At 50.8% G+C, this 26,572-nt stretch overlaps 1 protein-coding gene across 1 annotated transcript in view; it reads right to left on the bottom strand.

Moving 5' to 3' along the window:
* LOC310714797 (maestro heat-like repeat family member 5) overlaps positions 1-26,572 on the bottom strand; it is a 65,485-nt gene that overhangs the window by 4,705 nt on the left and 34,208 nt on the right. Inside the window, exons 10-30 of the mRNA XM_083520447.1 lie at positions 22,391-22,507; positions 20,029-20,148; positions 18,975-19,100; positions 16,434-16,556; positions 14,573-14,652; positions 14,040-14,175; positions 11,612-11,707; positions 11,031-11,135; positions 9,903-10,038; positions 9,275-9,390; positions 7,919-8,068; positions 7,014-7,171; positions 6,766-6,901; positions 6,349-6,539; positions 5,452-5,589; positions 5,204-5,321; positions 4,794-4,937; positions 3,983-4,159; positions 3,204-3,359; positions 1,922-2,044; positions 257-359 (exon numbers count right to left, since the gene is read on the bottom strand). Coding sequence (XP_083376573.1) covers positions 257-359; positions 1,922-2,044; positions 3,204-3,359; positions 3,983-4,159; positions 4,794-4,937; positions 5,204-5,321; positions 5,452-5,589; positions 6,349-6,539; positions 6,766-6,901; positions 7,014-7,171; positions 7,919-8,068; positions 9,275-9,390; positions 9,903-10,038; positions 11,031-11,135; positions 11,612-11,707; positions 14,040-14,175; positions 14,573-14,652; positions 16,434-16,556; positions 18,975-19,100; positions 20,029-20,148; positions 22,391-22,507 — 2,749 coding nt within the window. The remainder of the gene's footprint in view (positions 1-256; positions 360-1,921; positions 2,045-3,203; positions 3,360-3,982; positions 4,160-4,793; positions 4,938-5,203; positions 5,322-5,451; positions 5,590-6,348; positions 6,540-6,765; positions 6,902-7,013; positions 7,172-7,918; positions 8,069-9,274; positions 9,391-9,902; positions 10,039-11,030; positions 11,136-11,611; positions 11,708-14,039; positions 14,176-14,572; positions 14,653-16,433; positions 16,557-18,974; positions 19,101-20,028; positions 20,149-22,390; positions 22,508-26,572) is intronic.

Here is a 26,572-nt window from a genome sequence, read left to right as displayed (position 1 = left end):
TGAAGGCAAGAGCCCACCCACTGCCTATCTCCTGGGCTCCTTGTTACTGGCTGGGCTGTCACCCCCAGGGATGCATCGCCACACATCCTGCAGGGAGTCCGGCACACCGCATTGTGCTCCCTTTCTTCAGCCACAAAATAATGTCAAATAGTGAAGGTTTATGGGGGCCCTTGGGCATCCAGCTGCATTGGCAGAAGTGCTAACTCAGAGTAGGCCTATTTCCCAGAAGGGGAGAGGAGCATTGTTCTCTGCTCACCTGTGAATCGGGCGGCTGCATGACTTATTTCCACCTGGGGGTGATGCAGGTATCCCAAGGCCTGGGATATGAAAACGTGGATGTCATCGTGGTGGTTCCTCATCTGCAGAGACAGAAAAGGCTGGCATGGGTTGCGGAGGCTGCTTTGATTCCTCCTCAATTTTGAGTCTGTTCCTACAGGCAGGTTAACCTGCCCTCTGATCCGCGGGCAAAGGGGGATATATACATTTAACAAAGAATGATTATCGACAAGCCTTTGCTGCTCCTTAAGCAAGCAGCGCAACCAAGGCGGAAACACAACAAGGGCCTTTTCAGGACGTGGCCCCTTGGTGCTGCAACCTTTAGGGAGGCTGGCCGGCCATTTGCAGGGCATGGGGAAGCAGAGACTCCCAAGCAAGCAGCTCTTTTCTCTCCCTGGTGAGAGGCAGGGCTGGGCCTACTGCATCACACAAGGGAAGCCCTGGCCCTGCAGATGCTGCTGAACTACAACTCCCATCAGCCCCACCAAACGTGGCCAGCGCCAGGGAGGATGGGAACTGTAGCTCAGCGGCATCTCGAGGGCCAGCGGTCCCCCCCCCCACCAGTCCCAAAATCTGCGCCAGAGATGCTTGTCCTTGACTTGGCCTCACTCCCCACCCCTGCTGGGGCCAGAGGCTCCCCATTCCCAGTTGCCTGCCTGGCCCAAGTGTCCTGGGATGATGATGATGAGAATTTATATACCACCCTATACCCGGAGGTCTCAGGGCAGTTCACATAAAAGATCAACATAAAGACCACAATATATATAAGTAAAATAAAAACAACCCAGTAACACCCCTCCAAAAAACAGCCACATTTAAAAGGGCATAGGATGTCAATCAATTCAACCAAAGGCCTGGTTAAAAAGGAACACTTTTGCCTGGAGCCTAAAGGTGTATAATGAAGGCACCAGGCGAACTTCCCTGGGGAGAGCATTCCACAGACGGGGAGCCACTGCAGAGAAGGCCCTATTCTCATCAATGAAGTGGGGCAGCTTGGAAATCAAACAGATAAATGACGGGCTGATATTTACAGCAGAGCCACATCTGATAGCAGGGGTGCCAACCTCAATAAAATATGGGGGGGGCAGGAAAGTCCCGCCCTGCATAATCAACCACATGACATGGTGCACCCAAACCATTTGAAGGGCAATGCCCATTAACTTTGGGAAGGCCCAGCCCCCTCAAATAGTTTCGGGGGGGCGAAGACCCCTCAGCCCCTAGGAATTGGTTCCTATGCCCAACAGCACAGCTTGCCAAGCTCTTAATCTGTAAACCTCCTGTTATCTGGGTGGGAGCACCTGTGGGAAGGGAAGGATCCTTTTTCTCTCCTGTGTTTGTCCTCTGCAAGAAAAAGAGCAGCTGCCCTCCAGCCCCAAAGCTGTGCATCTCCTTTGCTCACAGCAGCAGAAGACTGGGGCTCTGGAGGCCAATTCAAGGATGCGGCCGCACTGGGAGCAGCTTCAGAGACATTGACAGGGAGGAAATAAAAAAGGCTGGGAAGCTGAGAGGGGGCTGCTGAGCATGATGGGGGTCATTATGGAGGATGAGAAAAATGTGGCCAGATGGGGGCATGGAGACACATGAATGCCAATAATTTTGTATCTATCTCTGAAAAACCAAACCTCAGACTCGGTGCCCCACTGACCAGGTATTTCCACACATTCACCACGCAGTTCCGGGCGTCATCCCAGGCCAGGCTCCGGAACATCAGCTTCAGGTGGGCCCACCCGAGGAAGACCCCGCAGTGCAGGAGGGTCAATTTGCAGCTCTGCAAGCAGAGGGAAAGCCAGGGGGTCACCCAGGGAGGAGGAGAGGCAGCTGCACTTGATCCAAAGAGATGCTTCAGAGGACGGCTCCCCCCACTTTGCCAGCAGGCGGCATCTCCTTCCCTCTCTGCTCCCCTCCCTGTTGGCTGCCCAGATTCAGGCTGCTTGGTCAGGAGAGCTGCTAGGAAGAAAGAGCGCCAGCTCACCATGGCCAAGTCACCAGCCCAGGACTGTCCGCACGGACCAGCAGCTCTCTCCGAGGTTTCAGGTAGTGGCCTTAGCAGAACATGCTGGGAGGCAGCAGGGATAGAGTCTGGGACCCTCTGGGTGGGGGCTGCCCTGTGGAGCGGTGCCCTTTCCCCTCGACCTCAAAGGGAGATTCCAGCTGGATCTACATTGATGCTCTAAACGTCTTAAATTAAAACGTTCTATAAAGCTTAATAGGAGTTTCCCATTGTCATGAATATCTGACAGATATTGAGTGAATCCAGAAAATGATTAGAGTGAAAGGAGAGTAAAGTCAAGATAGAAGAAGAGATTAAAGAAATAATGAAATGCGTTTAAGCTAGATGGAAAAATAAAGTAGCGTAACAAGAATGGCTGGAAGTCAAGTCACTTGGTGGGTGTCTGTGAGGTGTGTAGGTATGATATGTACAGTATAGGTAGGTAGTATATAGAGTAATGTAGGTACCATATGTTTTATGTTATGAAAATAAGGTAGTGTGTTGTGTATGTGTATTGTGTAAATGTATATGTATGTGCTTTATATGTTAATAATTTTTTTTTAAAAAAAGGAGTTTCCCATTGTCAAGAGGCTCGCTGCTCTGCATCGCCCTCTGGTGTCACATTTTAATAATGCATTATTAAATGACGAGTGTCAATCAGTCCTCCACTGCTCACGATGTAAGGGGAGCAGTTTCCCAAAAGCTGCCTTTCAGTGAGTCAGACCATCAAGTCTGCCTAGCTCAGTGCTGCCCACACTGACTGGCAGCAATGGCTCTCCTGGCTCCAGGCAGGGGTCTTGCTCAGCCTTCCCTGCAGATGCTGCCAGGCAAAGCATCTTCTGCAAGCAAAGGAGGTGTCCCTGGCCCCAGAGCGCTGGCCTTGCAGATCTGAGGAAAGGGCTGGGCTCCCGCCCTCGGGGGCACTGAGGCTACTTGCCATGGCCACTGTGCCGTCTCGGTCCTTCAGGTGGAGCAGCAGCGAAAGGAGGCTGTAGAGGACTTCCTTCCTCAGGAGAGGCTTGTCTGCTTCTTTGGCCTTCATCACCAGCTGCCCAAAGAGGGAGATGGATGCTGCACGGACGGGGCCTCGCTCCTGGGAGGGGGAACACCAAGGCGCACAGGTCAGGGCCAGGACAGCTGCGCAACACAGGGTGGAGATGCAGGAAGGTGTGTCGGGGTGGGGGCACTGGGTGACAGGTGCTTCTCGCCCCCCAGCTCTTGGGGGCACTGTGCCTTCTCCAGCACTGTTTAACCAGAGGCCACTGGGATCGGGGCGGAAGAGAAATGCATTTTGGCTTGCACCTGAAGCCAAATCAATCAAATCCACACTTTCTAAAGCAATGTGAGAACAGAACCATCCTTTGAAGTTCACATATATTCAAATTATGTGATGAAATTCTCCAACCAATGTTTTCAAAATGAATACTTTGGGCAAAAGTGTGCACAAAAATGAAGATATTAGTGAAAACAACATTTCTCAAAAAGATTTGAACCCGTCCAGGCACTCAGGGGAAAGTGTCTCTGCCTCCAGGCTCCCTTCTCTGCTCTCCACTGGGTGACTAAGCAGCAGCAAAGACCAGTGGCCAGAGGAGAAGAGGCAGGCCCACCCCTCCCTGGAGGCCAGGGGCCCTCATGGCTGACGCTGACCCTCGAGGCTCTGGCTGTCGGGCCTTGCGCCTTTGCAACCATCCTCCTTCCCCAAACGCCCCCACTCACATCTTCGAAGAAGGAGCGCACGTTAAGGGCCAGGTCCATGCAGAGGGGCCCGATCCCCTGGCCGTCCATCTCGTAGATGGCAGTCATGATGTCCTGCAGCCCCTGCAGGATGTCTTGTTCGCGGCCACTGAAGACGGAGCCAATCAGGGTGGGCAGCTCCTCACGGAGAACCTTGACCTGAGGAGGAGGGGGAGAGGGGGGGCTCAGCATCCGACCAGCCACATCTGTGAGGGGTGCTTGCTCAGGCAGCCTCCCAACTGCTTCCTCTCCCACCCCAGCTTTGTCCTGACCAGAAGTATTTATTGCCTTGGCAGAGCACCGAGATGCGGGTGGGGAGGAGAGTGAGTGAAGGCAGGGAGACCCCCACCCACCAGGGGCCGGGTGATGCAGGAAGCAAAGGCTTTGGAGGAGCGGAGGAGGCTTTTGGGGGAGTCCTGCTGACTCCTCATCTGAGAGGGCTTTCCTGGCTAAAAGATGAACCCCCCCATGCCCCCAGAGTCTGCTGCAGCTGCGCTGGCAAAAGGCTGGCAGGACACTGGCTGCTCCTTCTCCCTGGTGCTTGTTCAGGATCTCCCTTCGGCCCTTTGGCCTGGGGGTTAGGGGCAAAGGGCCCCTGCTTGGCCACCCCCTCTTGGAAGAGGCTCCCTCCCTCCCTCCCTCCCTCCAGGAGGCTGTGTCCCAGAGGGAGCCTCACCTGAGCTGAGCACAAGAGGCCCAAATGGAAGCCCTGTTGTGGGGGGCAGAGCATGAGGCCGCTCTCCAGCCCCTGGGGCCCTCCAAGCTCCAGCCGCTTCCTGGGGGCCCCCCTCACCTTTGCCGGCTGGAAGACAAAGCTGCCAAGCCCCTTCAGGCACAGCTCCTTGATGACGGGGTTGGCGGCTGCTGATCCTTCCTCCAGGTGGTCTCGGAGGCTGAACCGGTTCATCATCTTGACAGCGGATGGGCTTTTGAGGAACTGAGAGGCAGGAGGGAAGGCTGAGCGGAAGGACCCCCAAGCCCTGATGGGACCCCCTCCCACAGAGACGCCAAGAGGCAGCCTGAGAGGAGGCGAGATACGACTCAGTGAAGCCCCCCCCCCGACTTGCCCTGGGCTCCAGGGCCGTCCTTGTGAGAAACCCCTTTCCCCAGCCCTCCGCTTGCCCTGACCTCTCAGGGCTTCTGAGGGGTGGGAGGAAGAATCCAGCTGGCAGCTGCCCCTCTGACCCCCTGGCACCGCCTCACCTCGATGACGAGAGCCAGCGCAGTCATCTTTTTCATCTCGTCCTCCTCGCTGTTGAGGATGAGCGCCGCTTCCCCAAAGATGCCGGGGATCTGGGGGCTGTCGCACTCGGTCATGGCCCTGCTCAGGCGACAAGTGGAGAAGGCAGGATCTCTGGGGAGGGCCAAAGTGGGGAGGAGGAGCAACGGCAGCGGAGACGAGGGGGACCTGCACCCCCCAGGAAGGAGGCCTGGGAAGGGCTTCCCCTCACCTGGCCATTAGGCGAGTGCCTTGCAAGAAGCGATCCGGGGTGCTCAGCACCATCCATCCCTGCTGGAACTCGATGCAGGCATAGACGGCCCAGTCTCCAGCCACAGAGAAGAGGTTCTTCATGATCTCTACTGAAGTTCTGCAAGGGACCACCAGGAGTCAGATCTCCCCAGAACTCCCCCAAACTCTCCTCCCACAAGATACTGCCTTGGGGCTGGCTCTGTGATGAGGCAGAGAGGCAGGTGCCTCAGGCGGCAGGGGCTGAGGGGAGGGGGCTGTGAGGGCCACATCGCCTGCCCTGTAGCTGCCATGCTAGCCTTCAGCCCTCAAGTGCGTGGGAGATGCTGTCCTTTCACCAGCACTGGAGTGAGATCCGCCTGCCAATCCAATGGGCTTCTGTATGTGCCTTGGGGGAAGGTGCCACCTTGCCCTTCACCTCATGCAGCAAAACGTCTTGAGGGCCAGCTCTGCTGCCCCATTTCTGAGCAGAACGTGGCAGGAAAAGAGAGCCAGAAGCCTCCTCCAGGCACCAGTGAACTCCACCAGTGCCACTCCTGCCTGCGGCTCCCAAGTCCAAAGTAAGAGGCTTCTTCCGATTTCTAGGAGACGCTGCATTTAGCAACGACCGGAGAACAGGCAGGTGGACTCCAAGGCCCCTCCTTCCCTCTTTCCACACAAAGAGCCCCAACCCGCTTGTTGCACCAGCTCTTTCCTGCCTCCATGGAGCAGCCAGAAGGGCCTCCTGTCATACTGCACCACACAGGCCCCCCTGCCTGCACCCCCCCCAGTTCTTCCTGCTGCAGGGCAGGACCCTCCTTGCCCCCCCCACAACAGACGCACACCGCTTCCTGCTGGGGACCAGCCTGGCCAAGGCTCCCTTGCGGATCCTGTCAGGTACCTCTGGAAGCTGAGGGCGCTGGTGTTTTCTCTGAGGAGGATTTCCTGCCTGACTTTCACAGAGTCGGGCAAGTCCAGCTGCGTCACATACAGGACCTGCTTGAGCAAGGGGATGAACAACTGCAGGTGCATCTCTGCCAAGGCCTTGCGGTATCCTGGGATGTGGAAGGTCTCGTAGATGACGTTCATGGCCTGAAGAAGAGGAGCGCCAGGCACTTGTCCTCACTGGGCCTCTGCACCCAGCAGCTGATTCTTCTGGAACATGCCATGTCCCCTCAAGGCCATTCACGCCACTGTCGCCTGTCTCCAAGGGCCAGTGCTCACACCCAAGAGAGAGGGAGGGGCCCTCTGCCTGGAGAAGACCAGCTTCCCACCCGCCAGTCAGTGGGACACGGCCAGGCCAGGCCCCGTTACTCACAGCCAGAGACATGGTGGCACTTTCTTCGTTGCTCTCCAGGGGATCCTTGACCTGAAGGTGCTTCAGCAGGAGCTGCAGGACTTGGATGGCCACCTGGGGGCCAGAAGCCATCACTGTCCAGAGCTCGTTGGCGTGCCTGTGAAGTCAGCCCCGCGGGATGCAGGATCAGTCAGCGGCTTCCCCTGGGAGCAGAGCATGGCTGTGGGGGGCAGCCTAGCCACGGTTACCCAGAGAATCAAGCAGCCTACCTGTTGACAGGTATTGAGAAGGACAGGCAGCTCCGCATCACCTCCTCCATGTGGTAAGGGACCATGAAGGCCAAGGCCCTCAGCACCACCTTCCGGGTCCAGCAGGAGTGCTGGCGCTGCTGCAGACACAGGTAGATGGCAGCAACGATGTCTTTTACCTGGGAGAAGAGAAGCGCTGAAGGCGGCCCAGCAGAGCCCAAACCCAGGTGCCCCTTGGGAGTCAGGCCAAGGCTCCTTGTTCTGGCCAGCGCCAGAGATGCTCTTCGGTTTATGTGGGACCTCAACACACACACTCCGTTTTTGGCTTTTGTGTCTCAGTGGGGTTCATCATTTGCAAAGGGAAGGCAGCTCCTCGGTTGGAGTCACTGAGCCAGCAGGGTGGAGCAGAGGCTCCCAGGCTGAGGGACTCTTCTGACCATTAGCTCCAGGCTATCTGAAAAGGGGAATCCCCTCACGCAAACCTGCCTGAGCGCTGAGGTCTCCAGGGGAGGTCCTTCTCTCGGTCCCACCACCCTCCCTGGCATGCTTGGTGGGGAGGCAGGACAGGGCCTTCTTGGTGGTTGCGGCTCCCAGGCAATTTTGGAACTCCCTCCCCAGAGAAGCCAGACTGGCTCCCTCCTTGTTGTGCTTCTGCCAGCAGCTGGAGACCTTCTTGTTCCAACAGGCTTTGGGGGACTGACTGCTTTCATGAAAGGGCTGGTGCCATGCTGCTTTTATTGTAATTACTTGCATGGTTTTAAAAGACTTTATATATGCACAGAGTTTTACTTCTATCAGTGTTCTGCATTCTGATGACTGATTTTTCTATATTTTTAGCTGTTCTTGGTTTTATCTGCAAGCTGCCTTGAGTCTCATCAGGGGAAAAGGTGGGGTATAAAGAAATCTATAATGATAGTCATAATCACCCTTTCCACCTTCATTGCGTGGTTCTTCAGAATGGCATTGAGCACTTCCTCTGCAGCCTTCAGCAGCTCAGCGTTGGAGCCTCTCAGATTATCCAGAACGGAGAGCAGGAAGTTTGTCAGCTGAGACGGGAACAGGTGGTCCTCACAGTGCTGCAAAGAGCAGGGGGAGAGTAAAAGGTAAAATGGTGGTCCGGACCCACCAGGAACCCTTCCTGCTCTGGAAGCCTCCTGGGTTCAACCCCAGCAGCATCTCCAGGTGAGAGGACCAGGGAGTAGCAAATGGAAGATCGCAGGGCAGACCACAGTGAGCCTGAGGGACCACAATGCCCAGCCTGGCATAAAGGCAGCCTCTTTGGGGCCTTCTTTCAGGAGCAAACAGCTCATGGTGGACGCCTTTTCCTTGCCACCCTTTGCTCTCATTTTAAACATCCCATAAAAAACGCATAATTGTTCCCTTCTTAAAAGCCTAGATCTACATCCCCTTGGGAAGGCAGTGAGAGAAGTATGGCTGCTCTGCAGGTATGAGGCTGTGGGAGAAGAGGTGGATTTAGGGGAGCACAGCCGCTGGGTGAAGAGCCTTGGGGGTGCTGCAGGAGAATGAAAGGCAAGAAGTGGTGTGGGGAGCCGAATTTTGGTGTTGCACAGGTCCATGACTGGTGGGAGATGCTGGGTGATGGTCCACATGGTCAGAGGGACCAAGCAGAACCTTCTTGTTCTGGGCAAATTTTGGCCAGGCTGGAGTATTATTATATCAGAGATCACAGTCCAGAAAAGCTGGAGGTGCCTGCCCATCAGCTGCTCCACGTGAACCCCCACCCTGACCCTCACAGGGACAAAATGATGGTTTTTGTTGGCTGCAGGCAAGTGCCAGGCCCCTCTCCCCACATCACCAGCAGGGATCCATGCCATTGGGGTGGGGCTGGCATGGGGTTCAGTTGGAGCCCATGCACAGAGGCCCAGGGGTCTGGAGCCTGTGGGGGGCACTTGGGACCTCGTGAGGCCGTTTCCATTGCTGAGAGTGAGGTGCAGGGCACCACCTGAACCTGGCTTGTGGCGTTGGGCCCTCCCTCCTCCAACATTTGTCCAACATTTTTTGTGGTCTTTAATGCTGGCTTTGCACCCCTGCTGTCACCACCATGACCCTCTCTCATGGCTCCACAGGGGGTGGCATGGGTTTGTGTGTCTGTGCCCGGTCCCTACTCTGCTGTGCAGGGGGCAATGCATCCTGAGAGGCCCCAACACACACTTGCTAGGGCCGGGGGAATTGTCTGGGTAACACGGAGAGCTGGATTCTGAAACCAGCCGCCATGGCTGAGCTGTCTGTCCCTCTGTGCGCCAGGGGACTGGTCACCATACCATGGCCATGTGCCAGCTGCTCTCTGGAATCAGAAAAGAAAAGCCATCCTCTTCCTGGGACCTCGAGTGCCTCCTCACTGACCACCTCATCCTCTTCTGCTTGCTCTTCTTCAGCGCTGTTGAAGGAACAGAGGGAAAAGGAAGAGACCACTCTGGGCAGCAGCGACTTCAGCATTTGCCAGAAGTTGCATATTGAAGATGCCAGGCAGGCACCCCTTGCGGGGAGGGAGTTCCACAACAGAACACCCTCTCCCAGGCCAAACCTCCAGCTTCTGCAGGTGGAGGAGCTACCAAGAGGGCGCCCTCCACGCAACATCTCGGAAGGAGGCAGCCTTCCAGGTATTTGGGGCCTGAGTCATTTAGTGCCCTAAACACCAATGTAAATGTGGACTGGACCCAAATGATGGCCTTTAAGAAATCAGTCTGACACGGCTGACACCCCCTCACCCCCTGCAGGTGCGATGGGCAACTGTGGCCTCTGGCTCACTCACTATCTGGGCACAGCAGGAAAGAATCACAGAATTGTAGCATTGGGAGCAATGCCAAGGGCAATCGAGCCCAGCCCCCTGCAGTTCAGGAAGCACAGCTAAAAAGATGTGGTGGGGGCAGCAGATCCCCCATGTCTTACCTTGCCGACGCAGCAGGACCTCATAGAGGCAACTGACTCCTTGCACTGCAAAAGAACTGATACGCTGCACCGGATCATTGCACAGAGCAATCAGGACAGCTGTCAGATGAGCCAACTTGCAGAATTCCCCTGAGAACTGATTTACAGAAGGGAAGGGAAGGAGCTGCTGGCAAGGCGCCCTCCGGGCTTCAAGGTGGTGCTGTCTGCTGTTGTGCATGGACTGGGATGCCCACTGCGGCTACCCAACCACCACAGGACACATGTCTGGAAGCAGCTTGGGCAGGATCAATGCCATGCGTGCTCAGGAGAAATGCCAGGGGAGTCTGAGTGTGTCTGCTTGAGGGGAGCATTGACCTCCCCCCTCCACAAACCCATGCAGAGTCCAAAGAGGCCTTCATGGATCCTCCCAACGCCCTGAGTCATCATCATATCATCATCTTCACCATCACCATCATCTTATTATTATTAATTCAAATTATAAACCACCCTTTATCCAAAGATCCCAGGGCATTGTACAATATTAAGAATTTACACAGCATAATAAAAAATAATAATACGGAGCATAATAATACACAGCATGATAATAAAATAATCATAATAGCACCCACCCACATGTAACAGGCCATAGATTGCTTAATGGCGAAGGCCTGGGTAAAGAGGATATGTAAAGACATGCAATGATGTTGCCAGGTGAGCCTCTGGGGAGGAGCATTCCACAGTTGGGGAGCCACCACAGAAAAGTCCGGTCCTGGTCGTGCAAGAGGGCTAGCTCTCCAGAACACCCAAAGTGGTGGAAGTTTGTCTGGATGCTGCAGCCACCGCTGCGGAAACATCTTCTGCAATTCCCCACTGAAGAGGGGCAGAAGAGTCCTCAGGCCACGCAGGGCCGGAGCAAACAGTTCAGCACCATCCTGGGCCTGTTTTCCTCCCTAGGGAGCCAAGGTTTCCTCTGCCCCTCTCTGCCAGGCGCTGTGATGGGCTCCAGGGGGCACCGTGCCATATGTGGACAAAGGGGGCAATGAGGAGGGGGCTCAGCTGCCCCAGGGCTGTCCCTGCTGGGCTTCTGGCCAGGAGCACATGAGGAAGAGAGGCCTATTCTGGGCCCAAGGAGACTTTGCTGCTACTTACGTCTGAGTGGAAATGTGTAGCGACGAATTTCAAGAGCTTCATGGCTGTCTCCACAGCATTCTCTCGCACATGGTTGACTTTTGCCTTCATCCAGGGCTCCATGAGCTGGAAGACAAAGGGGAAACTCAGGAAATGTGTCCTGGCTGAAGTCTGGGACTGAAGTTGAAGGTTGCAGACAGCGCTTCTCTTCCGTCAGATTTTGCAGAATTAGCAGGACCAATAATTGGGTGTGTGTTTGTTCCTGTTAGCATATTAGCAGTCACCTCTGCATCTTAGAAAACAAATGATTTATGTCACTAAACATGTCTCTGAACACCCCCTGCCCCCCTTCAGAGATCTGCTTGGCATCCTGTGATGTGTGGCCTAAGTGGAGAGAGCCTGAGAACTAGGAGAGGTGCTAGCACTTGGCAAAGGCACCAGAGCTCCTTCCGCTGCCCCCTCTCTAGCTGCACACCCACAGCATTGTTGCCCAGGGAGGTGGGCAGGTGAGGGGCTCTGGCACCAGCTCCCATGCTGATGAGCACGCAAAGGATCATGCTGCTTGCCTCGCCACCGTTGCATTCCTTTGCATTCAGCCATACCTCCATCATGTGCTCCAGCTCACTTGGGCTTCGGTTTTCCAGCAGCAGGGCCTGCAACATTTCTTCAAAGCTGCTGATGGTCTGGAAGTAGAGCCCCTGGAGCAGAAAGAGGCAGCTGCCATTAACCTTGCACAGCCCAACAGAAAAGAGGCATGGGAGCTGTTTCTCTCTCTGTGTGATCTACCTACCTACCTACCCCTTACTAAGAGTTTGTGGGGTGCAAGACATCCTAAATCCCTGGATACAATAACAGAATGAAACAGGCTGGGGGGGGTTAAACTGTTCCAGGCACTGAACCCCTGGATAAAGTGGTTATGTTAACAATACAAGCCAGGCCAAATTGGTCATCGCTTCCTGAGTGTGGGTCATTCAGGAAACAAAGCCTAGAGAGGTACCGTATTTTTCGCTCTATAACACGCACCCGACCATAACACGCACGTAGTTTTTAGAGGAGGAAAAGCCGTAGGCATGCCACCCGTAGGCATTCCCTCCATAACACGCACAGACATTTCCCCTTACTTTTTAGGAGGAAAAAAGTGAGTGTTATGGTGCAAAAAATACGGTAGTTAGCAGGGGACATAAGGCCAGAGTTGTGATGTGCTGACAAAGCCTGTGACAACTGTAGGAAGGAGTCAGAGAGCAGGGCTGATTTCTGTTTTGGATCCAAAGCTATTGCGCCTACTGGAGAAGCAAGACCTCTGGAGCTCAGGTTGTGTACATGGGTAAATGAACCATATATCATAAAGATAGAAGGGGAAGAAATGGAGGCAGTAAGAGATTTTACTTTCTTGGTTGGGTTCCATAATCACTGCAGATGGTGACAGTAGTCACGAAATTAAAAGACGCCTGCTTCTTGGGAGAAAAGCAATGATAAACCTAGACAGCATCTTAAAAAGCAGAGACATCACCTTGCCAACAAAGGTCTGTATAGTTAAAGCTATGGTTGTCCCAGTATGTATGTATGTATGTATGTATGTATGTATTATAGTGCTGGAGGAGACTCTTGAGAGTCCCATGGACTGCAAGAAGATCAAACCAATCCATTCTGAAGGAAATCAGCCCTGAGTGCTTACTGGAAGGACAGATCCTGAAGCTGAGGCTCCAAGACTTTGGCCACCTCATGAGAAGAGAAGACTCCCTGAAAAAGACCCTGATGTTGGGAAAGATGGAGGGCACAAGGAGAAGGGGACGACAGAGGACGAGATGGTGGGACAGTGTTCTCGAAGCTACCAGCATGAGGGAGGCAGTGGAAGACAGGAGTGCCTGGCGTGCTCTGGTCCAGGGGGTTACGAAGAGTCGGACACGACTAAATGACTAAACAACAACAACAAATCATAAAGACGCCATAGACTTTGCTGTGCCTCATTTCCAAAAGGAAACACAAGCCTTGTATAAGCCTCAGGAGCCTGGAGTCTCACACCAGAGAGATAAAACAGCCTGGCTGACACCCACCCCCCTTGCCACATGGGGTTGGGGCCGGGTCATTATCCCAAGAAGTCATTTCTCTGCCTGGACTAGCCAGAGTAGAGGAGGAAAAGGTAAGGGGCGCCTGGGTGTTGGCTCCTTTCTGCCAGCTCTTTGACTACGGAGGGCGAGAGAGCTGGAGCAGGCCTCTCCCCACCCAATAAGCACACTGCAGCTCCATGCCACCCACAAAGCAGCCATATCGAGACCATTCTGCACAGAGAAGGAGCTTCTCAATTCACTGACGGAGCCTGGAGCAGTTTCGTGTGCTCTGGTGTTGGTGGCCGATGGGCGGGCGTGAGGGGGGAGATGCAGTGGGGCAGCACAGCTCCCCATGTTTCCTGTCCTGCACCCATGAGGAGCCCTTGAAATGAAGATTGATCCAAATGACAAGTTCCAAAATGCAGCCAAGATGCTGCCAGGGCCGCATCCAGAGGGTGCTGTCAGAGGGCCCCTTTCCTGTGTGGGGAGAGATCTGCTCCTTCAGCACAAGCACTTTCATCCATTTGGCTGGTGGCCACTGCCAGACAACTACTGTACTGACAAGTTTTAAACAGTAAAATGCAGCTAAAAGCAATTGGTACAAAGAGAAAATAAGCCGACCAGTACAAAAACATCACAAAACCACCCCAAGGTAGCACATGGTCAAAACCCACCAGGGTGAAAAGCCAGGCAGCTCAAGGAGCTGCAGTATCCGTCAAAGAGGCCAGGCAAGGCAGAGCCTGGGGGGCGCACCCCATAAGCACCTGGGGCATGACTGCCAGAAGAGCACCATGCTCAGCCCTGGGAATGCAATGGCAGCAGCCAATGGGAAGTGGAGGCATGCAAACAGACGCACATAAATTTGCATGCACAGTTGGTTGGGATTTGCCAGATCTCTCATCTGCTCATTGTAAATTCCAGGGCAGTTCTCATCCGGAAACTATGTTGCAATGCAAGTGAGACGGCAAAGGGAAGGGCTCACTTTGACGCTGGCTGCCTGCTCATCTGCCGCAATTTGCCCTTCCAGGAGCTCCAAGGGGGCCAAGCAAAACATGCTTTGGAAGGAGGCACAGAGGAGACTGGTCTTCTTCTCTGCCTCAAGGGGAGGCTTCAGTTTGCTGAGGAAAAAGAAACACACCTGAGATTAATCTGCGGCAGCAAATGGTGAAATGATGGTTGTGCTCAAGTCGATTGAGTCACATCCTTCGATTCACGTCCACATCAGTCCGACAAAGGCACCTTGGGGCTCCTAAGCACCCTGCAGCTGCAGTCAAGGATGGTAGCAAGGGAGGGAACCCCTCAGCTCTGAGGACACGTGCCTGGCATGTAGAAGGCTTGATCTCCAGCATCTTCCCTCCGAGGTTGCCAGGGGCCCCTCCCCTCTGCCTGAGCCCAGGCAGAGGCTGCTTGGGCTACTGTCTCGGCCAGGACCCACTCAGCACACCCCCCTTTCCACTCTCAGTCAGGGGAGCAGCTCTGAATTTTACCCCCCCCCCAGCATCGTTTTGCCCCTACCTGAGTTGTGTCACGATGTACATGGCATCTTGGCGCACGCTGTCCGTCAGGGCATGGATGGGCTCTCTCTCAATCAGCACCTGTCAGTCATTGCAGGGACACAGTGTGTGGTGTCACTGAGCATGGCAGGCACCCTGGCAGGCAGACCCAGAACTGCTCTGCCACCTCAAGAGGCCAGCTTCTGGGCAGGCAGTCCCTCCACCAAACAACCCCACCCTCAATGTAAAATAAATATTAATCATGGAGCTGGGCAGGGCCTTGGCAGGTGCTTCATGGTGCCACTTGGGAGGACATTGATTTGGTGGAAAACCAAGTATCTAATTCCCCTGGGAATTAGTTGGGGAGGGGGGAGGCTGTATGTGTGAGCCCCCTTCTAATTCCTGGATCCAGCACAGATTCAATTCCTGCCACAGCCAGGCTAGCTTCTTGGTGAGGTAATGTCCCTCTATGTATGGGCCACTAAGGTAACAAGGGAAGTGGCTCTGTGCCAGAAGACAAATGGGTGAGCCCCCTTCCCTCAACTCACTGCTAGTTAAAAGAATGAGGCCAGAGTTGGGTGTTGAGTTATGTGAAGCAAGGCAGCAGGCTGGGAAGGCAGAAAGTCAGAGCCATGCCTGATTTCTGCTAGGATCCAAGGCTGTGGCAAACCTGTGACAGCTGTAGAAAGGAGTCAGAGAACATGGCTCATTTCTGCTTTGGATCCAAAGTTGTTGCGCCTATGGGAGAAGCTAGACCTTTGGGAGTGCTGATGCTGCAAACCTGTCCATTGTAGGCTCAGGTTGTATATATGTGTAAATAAACCAAATATCCTACAGACACCCCAGACTCTGCTGTTCCTCATTCCAAGGAAGCCAAATCCCGGGTAAGCACCTGGAACCTCTAGAATCTCTCACTGTTCAGAGATTAGGGTTTCATGCAACAATATGGACTAAACATTACACCCAGATTCCTCTGTAAATGTGGGGTTGATGACCTCCTCAGGACTTTGGTCCCATGAAGGCAGGAGTGGGCAAGTTACACAGATCTTGAGTAGGCAATATGGAAGCATGAGCCCTCTCAGCTACGGACAAATGAAGGCTGATAGCTAATGGAAGCAGAAGGTAACCTCAGGGAGCTCATGCAAGCGAAAAACCTATTCATAAATTTGCATTGCATTATACTGTAAATGAACTTTAGGGAGATGGAGGAGAGTCCACCACCTCCCAAGGTGGTCCATTCCCTGTCATAAAGTTCTTCCTACTGTTTATTCAGAATCTCCTTTCTTATAACTTGAATCCATTGGTTTGGGTCCTGTCCTCTGGAGCAGCAGAAAACACCCCAAATCCCTCTTCCATGTGACAGCCCTTGAGATATTTGAAGGCGGCTATCTTGTCACTTCTGTCTTCTCTTTTTCAGGCTAAACACACTCAACTCCCTCAACCATTATTCATAAGGTTTGGTTTCCTGACCCTTGATCATCTTGGTCACCCTCCTCTGAACATGTTCTAGCTTGTCAATATCCTTCCTGAGTTGTGGCACCCAGATGTGGACCGGGGACTCCTGGTGGGGTCTTACCATGGCAGAACGGAGTAGCACTGTGACTTCTCTTGATCACTTGCAACAAACAACCTGTGAGCTGGACAGAGCTGACCCAAATCAGCCCAGTGAACTTTATGGGTTTGGGTTGTGTGCTGCCCCAAACTGTCTCTGGATCAGTGGCCAGGCACTGGGCAGAGACTTGGTGAGGACCCACCACTGCGATGATCAGGGAGGATGCTTCCTCAGACCACCAGCTTATAGGTGTAGCAAGTCTAGAGAAGCAACCAGATTAGTCTGTTCACTTACTACAGGTTTCTGGGTACGGAGTGTGCAGCTGACTTACTATCAGGCATTCCACAAGGGGGGATTTCATGTACACTCGAAGGCTGTGTGCTTTTCCTGTTGCAGAAACGGCCTCAAGGAACATCAGCACCGCAATCAAAAAGGTTTTCTTCAGGCTTATGGTCTAAACCCAAACCCAGAGCAAAAAACAGACACTCATTATCAGACAATGCTGAACCCTTAGGTAAGCCTCTTTTGTAGGCAAGATATTCTCTAGCAGGGGTGGCCAGCTCTCAAGAGGCTGTGATCTACTTTCTGAATTAAAATCTGGCAGTGATCTACCCCCATTTTTTGGGGTGGTGGTGGTGGTTCAGCTTATAGTTGTTGAGCTTCTGTGGGAGGAGCCAGTGATCTACTAGTAGATCACGATCCACCTGTTGGATGTGCCTGTTCTATAGAATAAGTGCACAGTTTGCAAAGTTCAAACAACCAATTAAGCTATTTAAACAACTTTTGATCAGGTAAAAAGTTCTCCCCCCTTTTAACCAGGGCACAGATATTTTAATGGAGCATTTAGTACAACTTCTTTTGAAGAAGTGCAAATAGCAAGCACCCTTTCAAGAGAGGCCTTCATTGTCGGTTCTTTGGCATGTATGTCTGCTATTATTTGGATACCAGTTGAAAGCACATTTAAACCTGCTCAAGTGTTTGGGTCATAAATTGGCTCTGGGATTCAGCTGTTCTCTTGTTATGCTGGTTTGTTATGCTGCTTCTCATGCATTTTTTAGAGGTGTAATTGCTGGCTTTGGATGTACCTTGGATGTTGTGTCCCATGCCAGGCCCCTTGAGAAGGAAGAGCAATATATAAATGAATAAAGTCTCTTTTAAGGTGATGCCTTTTGTAGCATACACATTGCTATCTGGCATCAGGATTTCCAATTCATGTAGTTAACCAAGTAAAATTAACTATTGTCTGAAAGCCCTAAAAGACCTGTTGAAATAAAGGGAACAAGAAAATACGTTCTTCATTTGAAAAGATCCAGTGCGAGTAATGTAGAGGCCATGTTTGTGGCTGATGCAGCCAGTTATTTGTGGCAGTGAAAATCAAACGAGGAGCTGCTCAGAATTTGGGGGAAAGTGCCCAGGTTGAACTGGTGAATGAACAAAAGGGGAGGCAATGAGGTGCAGCTTCAACGTCTCACCAGAATAATGTCTGGCACCTCAGCTGCTGAGCATGGAGCCAGTGTTTCCTTTGAACTTTCCCCTCAACCCACCCAGAGCCCTAGCCAGCAGTCAGCTCAATCCCTATTGATGTATTACTACTACTACAATTTATATACCACCCTTTATCAAACGGTCCCAGGGCGGTGTACAACATTAAAAACACATTTTTTGCTTCAATGGGCATTATGTTACACTTCCTTGCACTGAACCTGCTATGGCAACTGCTAGTTCTGACTCCAAAGGTATTTAACTGGTAGCAGCTCCCCTGGAGGTTGATCTGTTTTCCAGACCCAGTTCAAGATGCTGGTTTCTACCCACAGATCCCTCAAGGTCAGGGGACCCTCTTATTTCTGCCCATGCCTCCTCCCCCCATGCCACAGCCTTCTCCTGAGATTTAAGCTCCACCAAGGAGGCCCTGCAGCAAGTGTCACCTGGTTTGCATGCTGCCAGATTCCCCAAGCTCTGGCATCTCCATGAACCTGGTTCTCTTCCACACTTCTGGAAGCAGACCCAGACCTGCCCTTGCTGTTGAGATTAAAGTCTGCATATCTCTGTGCAGCTGTTTAGTGGTTGATTTTGCTCTTACTGGATTTTTGGTTTTAGGAACTTAAAAAGCTGCCTTATATATGCCGAGTCAGACTGATCAATATTGTGAACCTTACCAGTAAGGAGCTATGAGCTGGTTGCTCCAAGCTCAGAACATGTAGTTGAAACAAGTTACCTTAGTGTGTCTGCACAAATAATTTAGAAACATTCACTACTCTGGAACCTAAGCTGTACTGCCTGTGTTTTCTAACTGCTGAGTGGGAAAGCACATGAACCTGACCTTTGAAAAGTTTGTAAAAATATCCTTTTTAACCTACTAAACATGTGGTCTCTTACTATGCTAAGGGAAGAGAGGAGCAATATAGAAGAGGGTGTTTTAAAGGTCTAAGAGCCTACACTTCCACACATTACTTTTTTGCATATGTTGTGATTTTAAATTTCTGCTGGGTTTCTCTCACCAAAGAGTACTTGCTCCAAAACTTGATCTTGGCTTCCAAGGCACTCTTTTTTATATACCTATATAAATCTCCTTTAAGCAGAGGTTGGATGGTCATCTCTCAGGGACACGTTCGTTGAGGTGCCTGCATAGCAGCAGGTGGACTAGAGGACCCTCAGGATCCCTTCCAACTCTACAATTCTATTATTCTAATTGCTATAGAAAAGTTATGAAATAAAATAAATCCCGCCTTTCCCAGGTCAGAAAACACATCATTGATATAGAATTAAAAACCATAACCTGAAGACATTTAAAACATCCGAAATACAGCAATTTGTTGATACAGAGTGCATAACACCATTCTCTTTATCGTAAAGGCAAAAATGGCCACCATACCATTGGGCTGTTGGTGCAATACTCAATCAATTTGGAGAGAATCAGGTCCACTCTCGGGAGAACTTCATCTTTGATTCCCAGGGCCACCTGCCCATAGCAGAGCAGAAGGGTGTTCCACTTGAAGTCCTGGGGGAGGGGGAGACAGTCAGTCTTGCCAGGATCCTGTCCAGCAGTACAGGGAAGCCAGAGTCAATGGGATTACCCTCCTTCTATCATTCCCCCAAAGGTCCTTCCCTTCACTCAAGCAGCAGAGAGTTTGACTTTCTTTTTTGAGAAGACAAGATTCCTGGAATCCCTGCAGACAGAGGTGGCTCCTTAGTGCCCGCTTAGTGGAGAACGAGGTCAGAGGCCTCCCTGGTGAGACTGTGGAAAGTTCTGCAGCAGCCTCTCTGACTGCAGGCGGAGGTGGGAGTGGAGAATGACATGAATCAGCACAGTGCTGAATTCAGGGTGGTGAGGGCAGCTGCCTTGTGTGTCTAATGCATCCTGCAGGCACTCTGGGAAAGGCCAAGGATCTTGCCTTCTCTGTCCAGCCTTGGGCCCATGATGAGCCAGAGGTCACCAGGAGGGACTACGCAAAGCCTCCATTACAGGACTTGCCACACTTGCTTAAGGCAGTCTCATATGTTCTGGAGTCATTGCGACACAGAGAGACATTGCCAAACCGAGTGGAGCAGAGCAAGGAGTTTGGGAAGCCACAGCCAGCAGCAAGGAGGACCCAATGGTAATCAAGCACTTTTGCCCCATGCAACTAATGGGAGACAATGCAGAAGTCGCCTCACCCTCCCTGAGAACCAATGAGAACACCAGACTTTGGCTGTGTCACGAGCAGTAGGCTCATACTGTAACCGGTAGGCTAGTTTTCGCAGAAGTACAACATAGCCATGTCCAAGAGAAACTCATAACTTCCATATTTATACTTGGGAATAAAAATTGTTTAATTTCAACAAAATATTTTGTTGTTGAATAATATAAAAAGGAGAGGAAAATACAATACCATGAGCCTCTCCCCTCCCCGATGCCCTGGCAATGTACTACTTTTCTGAAATAATACCTGGCTGCTGCTTTCTGTAGATGTTTCATGGGTGGAATAAGCGTTGCTGAAGTTCTCCAAGGCTTTGAAAACCTCATCAAGGTGGCGAGATGCAGCCAAGCCAACTGCAGAAGCAATGCCCTGAAGGAGGAGGAACCAGCCAAAGGAAACAGGGTAAGGAGGGAGCAGGGTGTGTGCGCACATTGCCCCATCTCTGCACAAGTAGATGAGCCAAACCAGACCATGTTTGTCTAGGGCTATGCAAGTGTCCTGAGTTACACAAAACTCTTCCCTGGGTAGAGGAGCCAGGCAATGGGATTCTCTGAAAGGTTTCAGAAACAGAAGATTACAAATGCAAACATTTTAGGCACTTCAGCAGATCAGCACCCTTGGACGGCAAAGGGCTGCACACGACATAAACAACACGCTAAAGATCTCTGCTAAATCCAATGGCCTTTTAGGATATAATTCTCAGGCAAGTCTCTCAAGGTGACCAAGAGACCGATGGCACTCCAAGGACTAACCCAAAATGTATTGTGACATCAGCATTCATGGATCAGAGGCCACCTTGTCAGAGACATGGAACGGCCACCTAAGCGGGCAAGGAGACCGCTTCTGAGGTTGCAGGGTTTGAACTCTATCCAGGTGGCTCTCCACCTGCTCACTGACTGCTCACTTGGTGCACCTGGCAATGAAACTCTGGCCCACAAGATAAAGTATGAGCCTTTCAGGTGCCATAGGATTCTTGACTGTTGCAACAGAGCAAACCGACAAATTCAGCTCTTGTTCCTAGTCAGGCACCACCAGTTCAGACTCCATGATTAGACTTCTTTGCCCCAATATACATCACTCGATACTTGCTTGTGTTGAAATGCACCTGCCGTTTTGCTGCCATTTCACTCATTTCACAAACTCTTTCTACAGCTTCTTACAATCCTGTGGTTTTTTTAAAAAATCACGCTAAATAACATAGTATCATTGTTCATCACCAAATTGGCCACCTCACTGCTCACCCCCAACTCTAGATCTTCCATGAACAAGTTAAAAAGCAGAGGTCTCTCCTTTTTTGTAACTTGAGTCCATTGGCACAGGCCCTGCCCTCCAGAGCAGGAGAAAACAAGCTGGCTCCACCCACTTCCTTCCAATGGGAGAACTGCCTCTGCTTCCTGTTTCTTAACCAGTTATTGATCCACAAGGGGACCTTTATCCCATGACTGTTGAGCTTGCTCAGGGGTTTCTGGGATGCGGCATTTTATCAAAAGCTTTTTGAAAGCCCAATTACACAATGTCAACTGAATCACCCCTATCTGTATGCTTGTTACAAAACTCTCAAGGTTTTGTAAACTGTCTGAAGGTTTTCTTACAATCAAGTTCCAGTTACAGATAGATAGCCGTGTTGGTCTGCCATAGTCAAAAAAAAAATAAAAAATCCTTCCAGTAGCACCTTAAAGACCAACTAAGTATGTAAGTTAGTGTATCTGAAGAAGTGTGCATGCACACGAAAGCTCATACCAAGAACTAACTTAGTTGGTCTTTAAGGTGCTACTGGAAGGATTTTTTTTATTTTTACAATCAAGTTGTATAAGAATTGTGTGGGACGGAAATATACAAGAATGCTAAAAGGTTAATGAGACAGGACCTAACCTTGCAGAAGCCATGCTGGTTCTGTTTCAACCAGGCTTGTCCTATCTGCTTCATAATTCCACATTTCATAATGCTTTCCACCGGTTTTCCCAGGACAGACATTCATCTAACTGGCTTGTCATTTCCCAGATCTCTTCTGGGCCCCTTTTTGAAAACTGGTGATCCATCAGCTACTTTCCAGCTTGACTGCTGCATTTCCCATTGCCTTGCCCTTCAGAGAACTCCCTTCTGCTGGTCCTGTGGACAAGGAGGAGGCTGGAAACCTCTCACCTTTTGCTTTCCTCTTGGATTACTGGGCTGTGCCAATAGCCCAGCATCAGCCTCGGGCCCCCAGGGATGTGTCCAGGCCCTTGTGATCATGTCAGATTGGGCAGGAAATCAGGTGACAGATGTCCCAGGGGAGCCAACTCAAAGGCATTTCTTCCCTCCCACACTCAGAACCACTTTTCTCCAGGACAAGCAAAGCTCAAATTCTTTCACCTGGTCAGTGAAATGCCCTGAAGATGGGCGCTCCTCTTTCTCCTCTGGGCCTCCCCACCTGCCTTTCCCACGCCAGCCCAGCCCCCTATTCCCTGCCTCAGAAAGTGCAACACTTCGCAGGCTGCTCTCCTTCTCCTGACCCACACTTCGCCCTCAGGTTCAAGCTGGGCCAGCAAGGACAGCAGGAGGATGTGGGGCTTGTCTACAAATGCAACGATGGAGCCCCTTTCCTGGGAGGAGAGCAGCTGCCTTGCCTCACCGTGGCTTCCCAAGGTCCTCTGTGGTGCAAGGCCAGGAGATGGCTGAGCTGCTCCTGGACTAACTGAGAGTCATCTGAGACACGCAGGATGGCCCCATAATACTGATAGAGAAAGACCTGTTGGAAGAAGAGGAAGAAAACAAACATCCCCAAGGTCACAGGGAGAGCAGGGGATGAGAACCTGGTGTGGGTATGGGTGTGTGCGTGTGGGTGTGGTTGACTGAGATTTCTTTTCCAAAGCATGTTACAATAGTGTTGTGAGCCTTGGTGGTAGTGGGCTGGGATAGGTGGTATGCCCAAGTCCCTTCTAATTCCTGGATCCAGCAAAGATTCAGTAGTTGGAATAGCCAGGCCAGCTTTTTGGTAAATTAATAGCCCCTAAGTATGTGCAGCTGGGGTAACAAAGGAAGTGGCTTTGTGCTGGTAGCTATCCCTTCCTCAACTGGCTTGTAGTTAGAAGGAGAAAAGGCAGAGTTGAGGCATGTGTGAGCTGGGCTGGAAGCAGGGGGCTGGCAGAAGCCTGAGAGGGAGAGACATGCTTTCTTTCTGTTTGAAACCAAGGCTGTGACTATGGGAGAAGCAAGACCTTTTGGGGTTAATACATTGGTAGCTTGGTTTTCAAATTTAATCCATTCCGGAAGACTGTTCCAAAACCAAAGCATTCCAAAAGCAAGGTGCGCTTTCCCATAGAAAGTAATGCAAAATGGAATAATCCGTTCCAGACTTTTAAAAACAACCCCTAAAACAGCAATTTAACATGAATTTTACTATCTAACGAGACCATTGATCCATAAAATGAAAGCAATAGGACTTCCGGGTTAGCGCCATCGAGAGGAACCCGCTCCGTGAGAATCGGGTCTTGCCGATTTAAAAGGGACTAAAAAGGGATTTCCGGGTTAGCGCCATCGGCGAATGGCGGAGTTCCTCCGACCGGAGGAACTGGCTCCGTGGAAACTGGGTCTTCCCGCTGCGGCGAAGGTGGGGACCCGCTAGAAATCCCAGGCGGAGGAAGCCTGGGAACGTGGGGTTCAGCTGGGCACCAGGAGCGCCCCCTACTCACGGGGAACCCCATTTCGGGGTTCCGGAGTGAAGTGGGGTAAGCGGCGCGGTGCTGCGAACTGATTGCTACTTTCACGGAGTGAAGCCGCATAGCCATTGCTGGAGAGCGCTGACTTTTTCCTGTGGACAATTGGATTTAAAACAAGTACCCGTGAGTAGAAACGGAAAATTGGATCAAGAAATATCTTAATTTGGCACCGAAGCGGGAAGGTTCAAAACAGGAAGTCCGCCTTCCGCTTTTTGTACATAGACTGAAGCAAAAACCTTGTAAGCTAAAGCCTGGAAAGTCGTTAAAAAAGTCTAAATTTCCTTCATTTATAACTACTGAAACCCCCTTGGAAGCAGGAGAAAAGGGGGGGAACTTTGTTTAACGCCTGCAGGAGAGGAGGTGAAGAAAGATAAGTTTCCACCGTCTCTAACCTGGGAACGGGGTGTCAGAGACAGAAATTGTTGGAGAGGTTTATTGACTGTGAATGGAATACTTTGACAGATAGCTAAAGAAGAGAAATAAACTGATTCCAATGTTGCCCTTTGCATTCTAAAGAAACAAAATATCTGAAAAATGAAAGTAATTTTCCCTTGTTGGACTTGCCTTAAAATGATGGCTACAAATAGAAATTGTCTCCTCTAGAGGGAGCTTGTTAAATTGTTGCTGCAGTCTACTTGAGGACACTACAGCTGTGAGATTAAGATTGTGGGACCAGTCCTTTTGACCTTGACTAAATATGAGCTGGGAGGAAGTTTTGGTGCTTGCTTTATGCAAGACAAGTGCTTTGTTGGAACAGATGCATGAGAAGGTGGATTTGATGAATGAGAAAATGGATTTGATGACTGTTGTGGTCAATAACTGTGGACAAACAGGGAATATTGATGCAGAAACCATTCAGGGACCAAATCAGGAACCTGTATTGATTGGGCAAGTGCAGAAGATAATGGAGGAGGTTGCGGTTGCACCTCAAATAATACAAATGGAGAGACCCGAGGCCCTACAGGAGCATAAGCCACTGTTTTTGAAGATTGAAGTTGGAGTGGGCCAGGGGGAGTCTGGAGCTGAGGAGGTTCTTAATTTTGGAGAGACTTTGAAATATGCTTTTAAATATTTTTTGGATTACATTGATGACTGTGGGGAGTGGGATTGTGGGGAATGGGCTGGTCTGATTAAGGGAGACGGAGATAATTTTGGGTTGGAACCTCCCAGAGACCTACTCCTCAATGAGAAAGAAAAGAAATTAAGAAAGAGACCAACAAAAGACAAGGAAAAGTGCAGGTATAAACAACAAGAAGAAGATCTGCAGAAGGGACATGGAAGAGACTTAAGGGCCTCGGACATAAGACTACCAGGTTGATGGACTAGATGGAATGGACAGTAAGGACTGACATGACCCGAGACCAGGAAGAAGAGACGTTGGATGAGAATTGGAAGAAAATTTATAAAGAAAAAATTTTATTTAGGGAATTAGCCTAAAATTAATGAATATTAGGGAAAATGTTGGAATGAAACTATATGGCTCTAGTAGAAATGATATCAGGAGTTATGTATAATTGAGTATTAAGTTTCAAGCTCTAAGGTATTTTACGGTAAGATAAGGTTAAATAAATTAAGGTAATTTGAATAACAGAATATGGGGAAAAGATGGAAAGGATTTGTTGAGTTAATTAATAGGTTAAATTGTTAAGATAAATTATTTAATAAAAATTGAGAAAGATGGAAAGAATTTGCTGAAATAACTAATTAAACTAGAACACAAAAAGGGAGGTGTGAGGAGGTCAATGAAACAAGCAAATGGAAGTTAAAGATATGTAATGTCAGGGGTTTAGGAGCAGAGGCACGGGCAAGGGAGGAAACAGAGAGCGAAGGGGAGGAGGCAGAAGAAAAGATGAGTGATGACGACGACCCGAGATCTCCTAGTCTTTCCAGTGAATCAGAGGATTCACAGAAAGGAGCACCAGTGGCCAGGGCAAGGGGGGAGTCTAGGGGGGCACCCCAGGAAGATAGAGCCAGAGGGGACTCAGGGGGGAGCAGCTGGAAATCGGGACCAGCGTCACCGCCAGGAAGCAGGGAAGAGGAAAGGAGCCAGGGGGGAAGCGCTGGCAGCTCACCACAGGAGGGAGGGCATGAGTCAGGAGTGGCCACACCTCCATCGGGGAGCGAAGAAACGGTTAAGAGGAAAGTGGAAGGTTGGGCGCGCGCGCCAAGTTCAAATGCAGAGGAAGGCGGCGCAGTAAGCAGCCCCGAAAGGGAACCAGGTCCTAAAGCCCGGCGCAAGGAGGCAGGAGGGTCCGGGTCAGCGTCAGAAGAATCCCGGAAGGAAGAAGCCCCGGGGGGTAGAGGGACCCAGAGGAGGACAGTCAGGCGGAAAAGGTGGAGCAAGGCTAGGATATTAAGTTGGTGCACACGGGGCGGAGACTCAGACGGAGCTTCGCCGATCTAGCTACTAGACGTAGAGTTGCGCGCAGCAGCGTGAGAATGGAAACTGTAATTCAATAAAGACTTTTACTTAATGATCGCTGGCTAGCGTGATCCTCTGTGAGCTAGGATCTTCAAGCAGCTCTGACATGTAATATGGGATTTGTGTCTTTCCCCCCCTTTTTTATCTTTTTGCTGTATTGTTGTATTGGTTTTTATGTTTTGCTTTTTTTCTTCTTTTCAATGTATTGCAGTGTTTTTTTATTTTATTTTTTTCTGTAACTCTGAAACTATTAATAAATATTATTTTTTTTAAAAAAGGGACTAAAAGGAGTGAAAGAAACTGAGTAATACTAGCTGAGATTTGATACTAAATATACTGGTGCAATTGTGATTTTTTAAAAAAGGGGGGAAATGCGACACTTTGGACTAACATAATATAAATAGTAACTATTTCCCTCTAGAGGAGGACTTTGAAATTGCTACAAGGAGTGGAATTTTCCAACTCTAAAGATAAGACTCTGGGACTGTGGAATTGACCTTGAAGGGCTTAAGTGTTATGGCAGATGGAAAAGAAAAAATAGACTCGCCAATCCAAGAAAAAACAACAAGGTCTGGGAAGTCCTGGCGAAGAGCCTCTACATCTGGCCCTCCTGCCTCATCTGTAGCTGTATTAACGCACTAAAAACCAAAAGGAATGATTTCAGAAGAGGCTC

The sequence above is a fragment of the Podarcis liolepis genome (genome assembly GCF_965112155.1).
Source record: "Podarcis liolepis genome assembly, chromosome: 9".
NCBI classification, from domain to species: Eukaryota; Metazoa; Chordata; class Lepidosauria; order Squamata; family Lacertidae; genus Podarcis; species Podarcis liolepis.
Note: the sequence above shows the minus strand (reverse complement) of the source record. Positions and strands in the feature narration are given on the sequence as shown.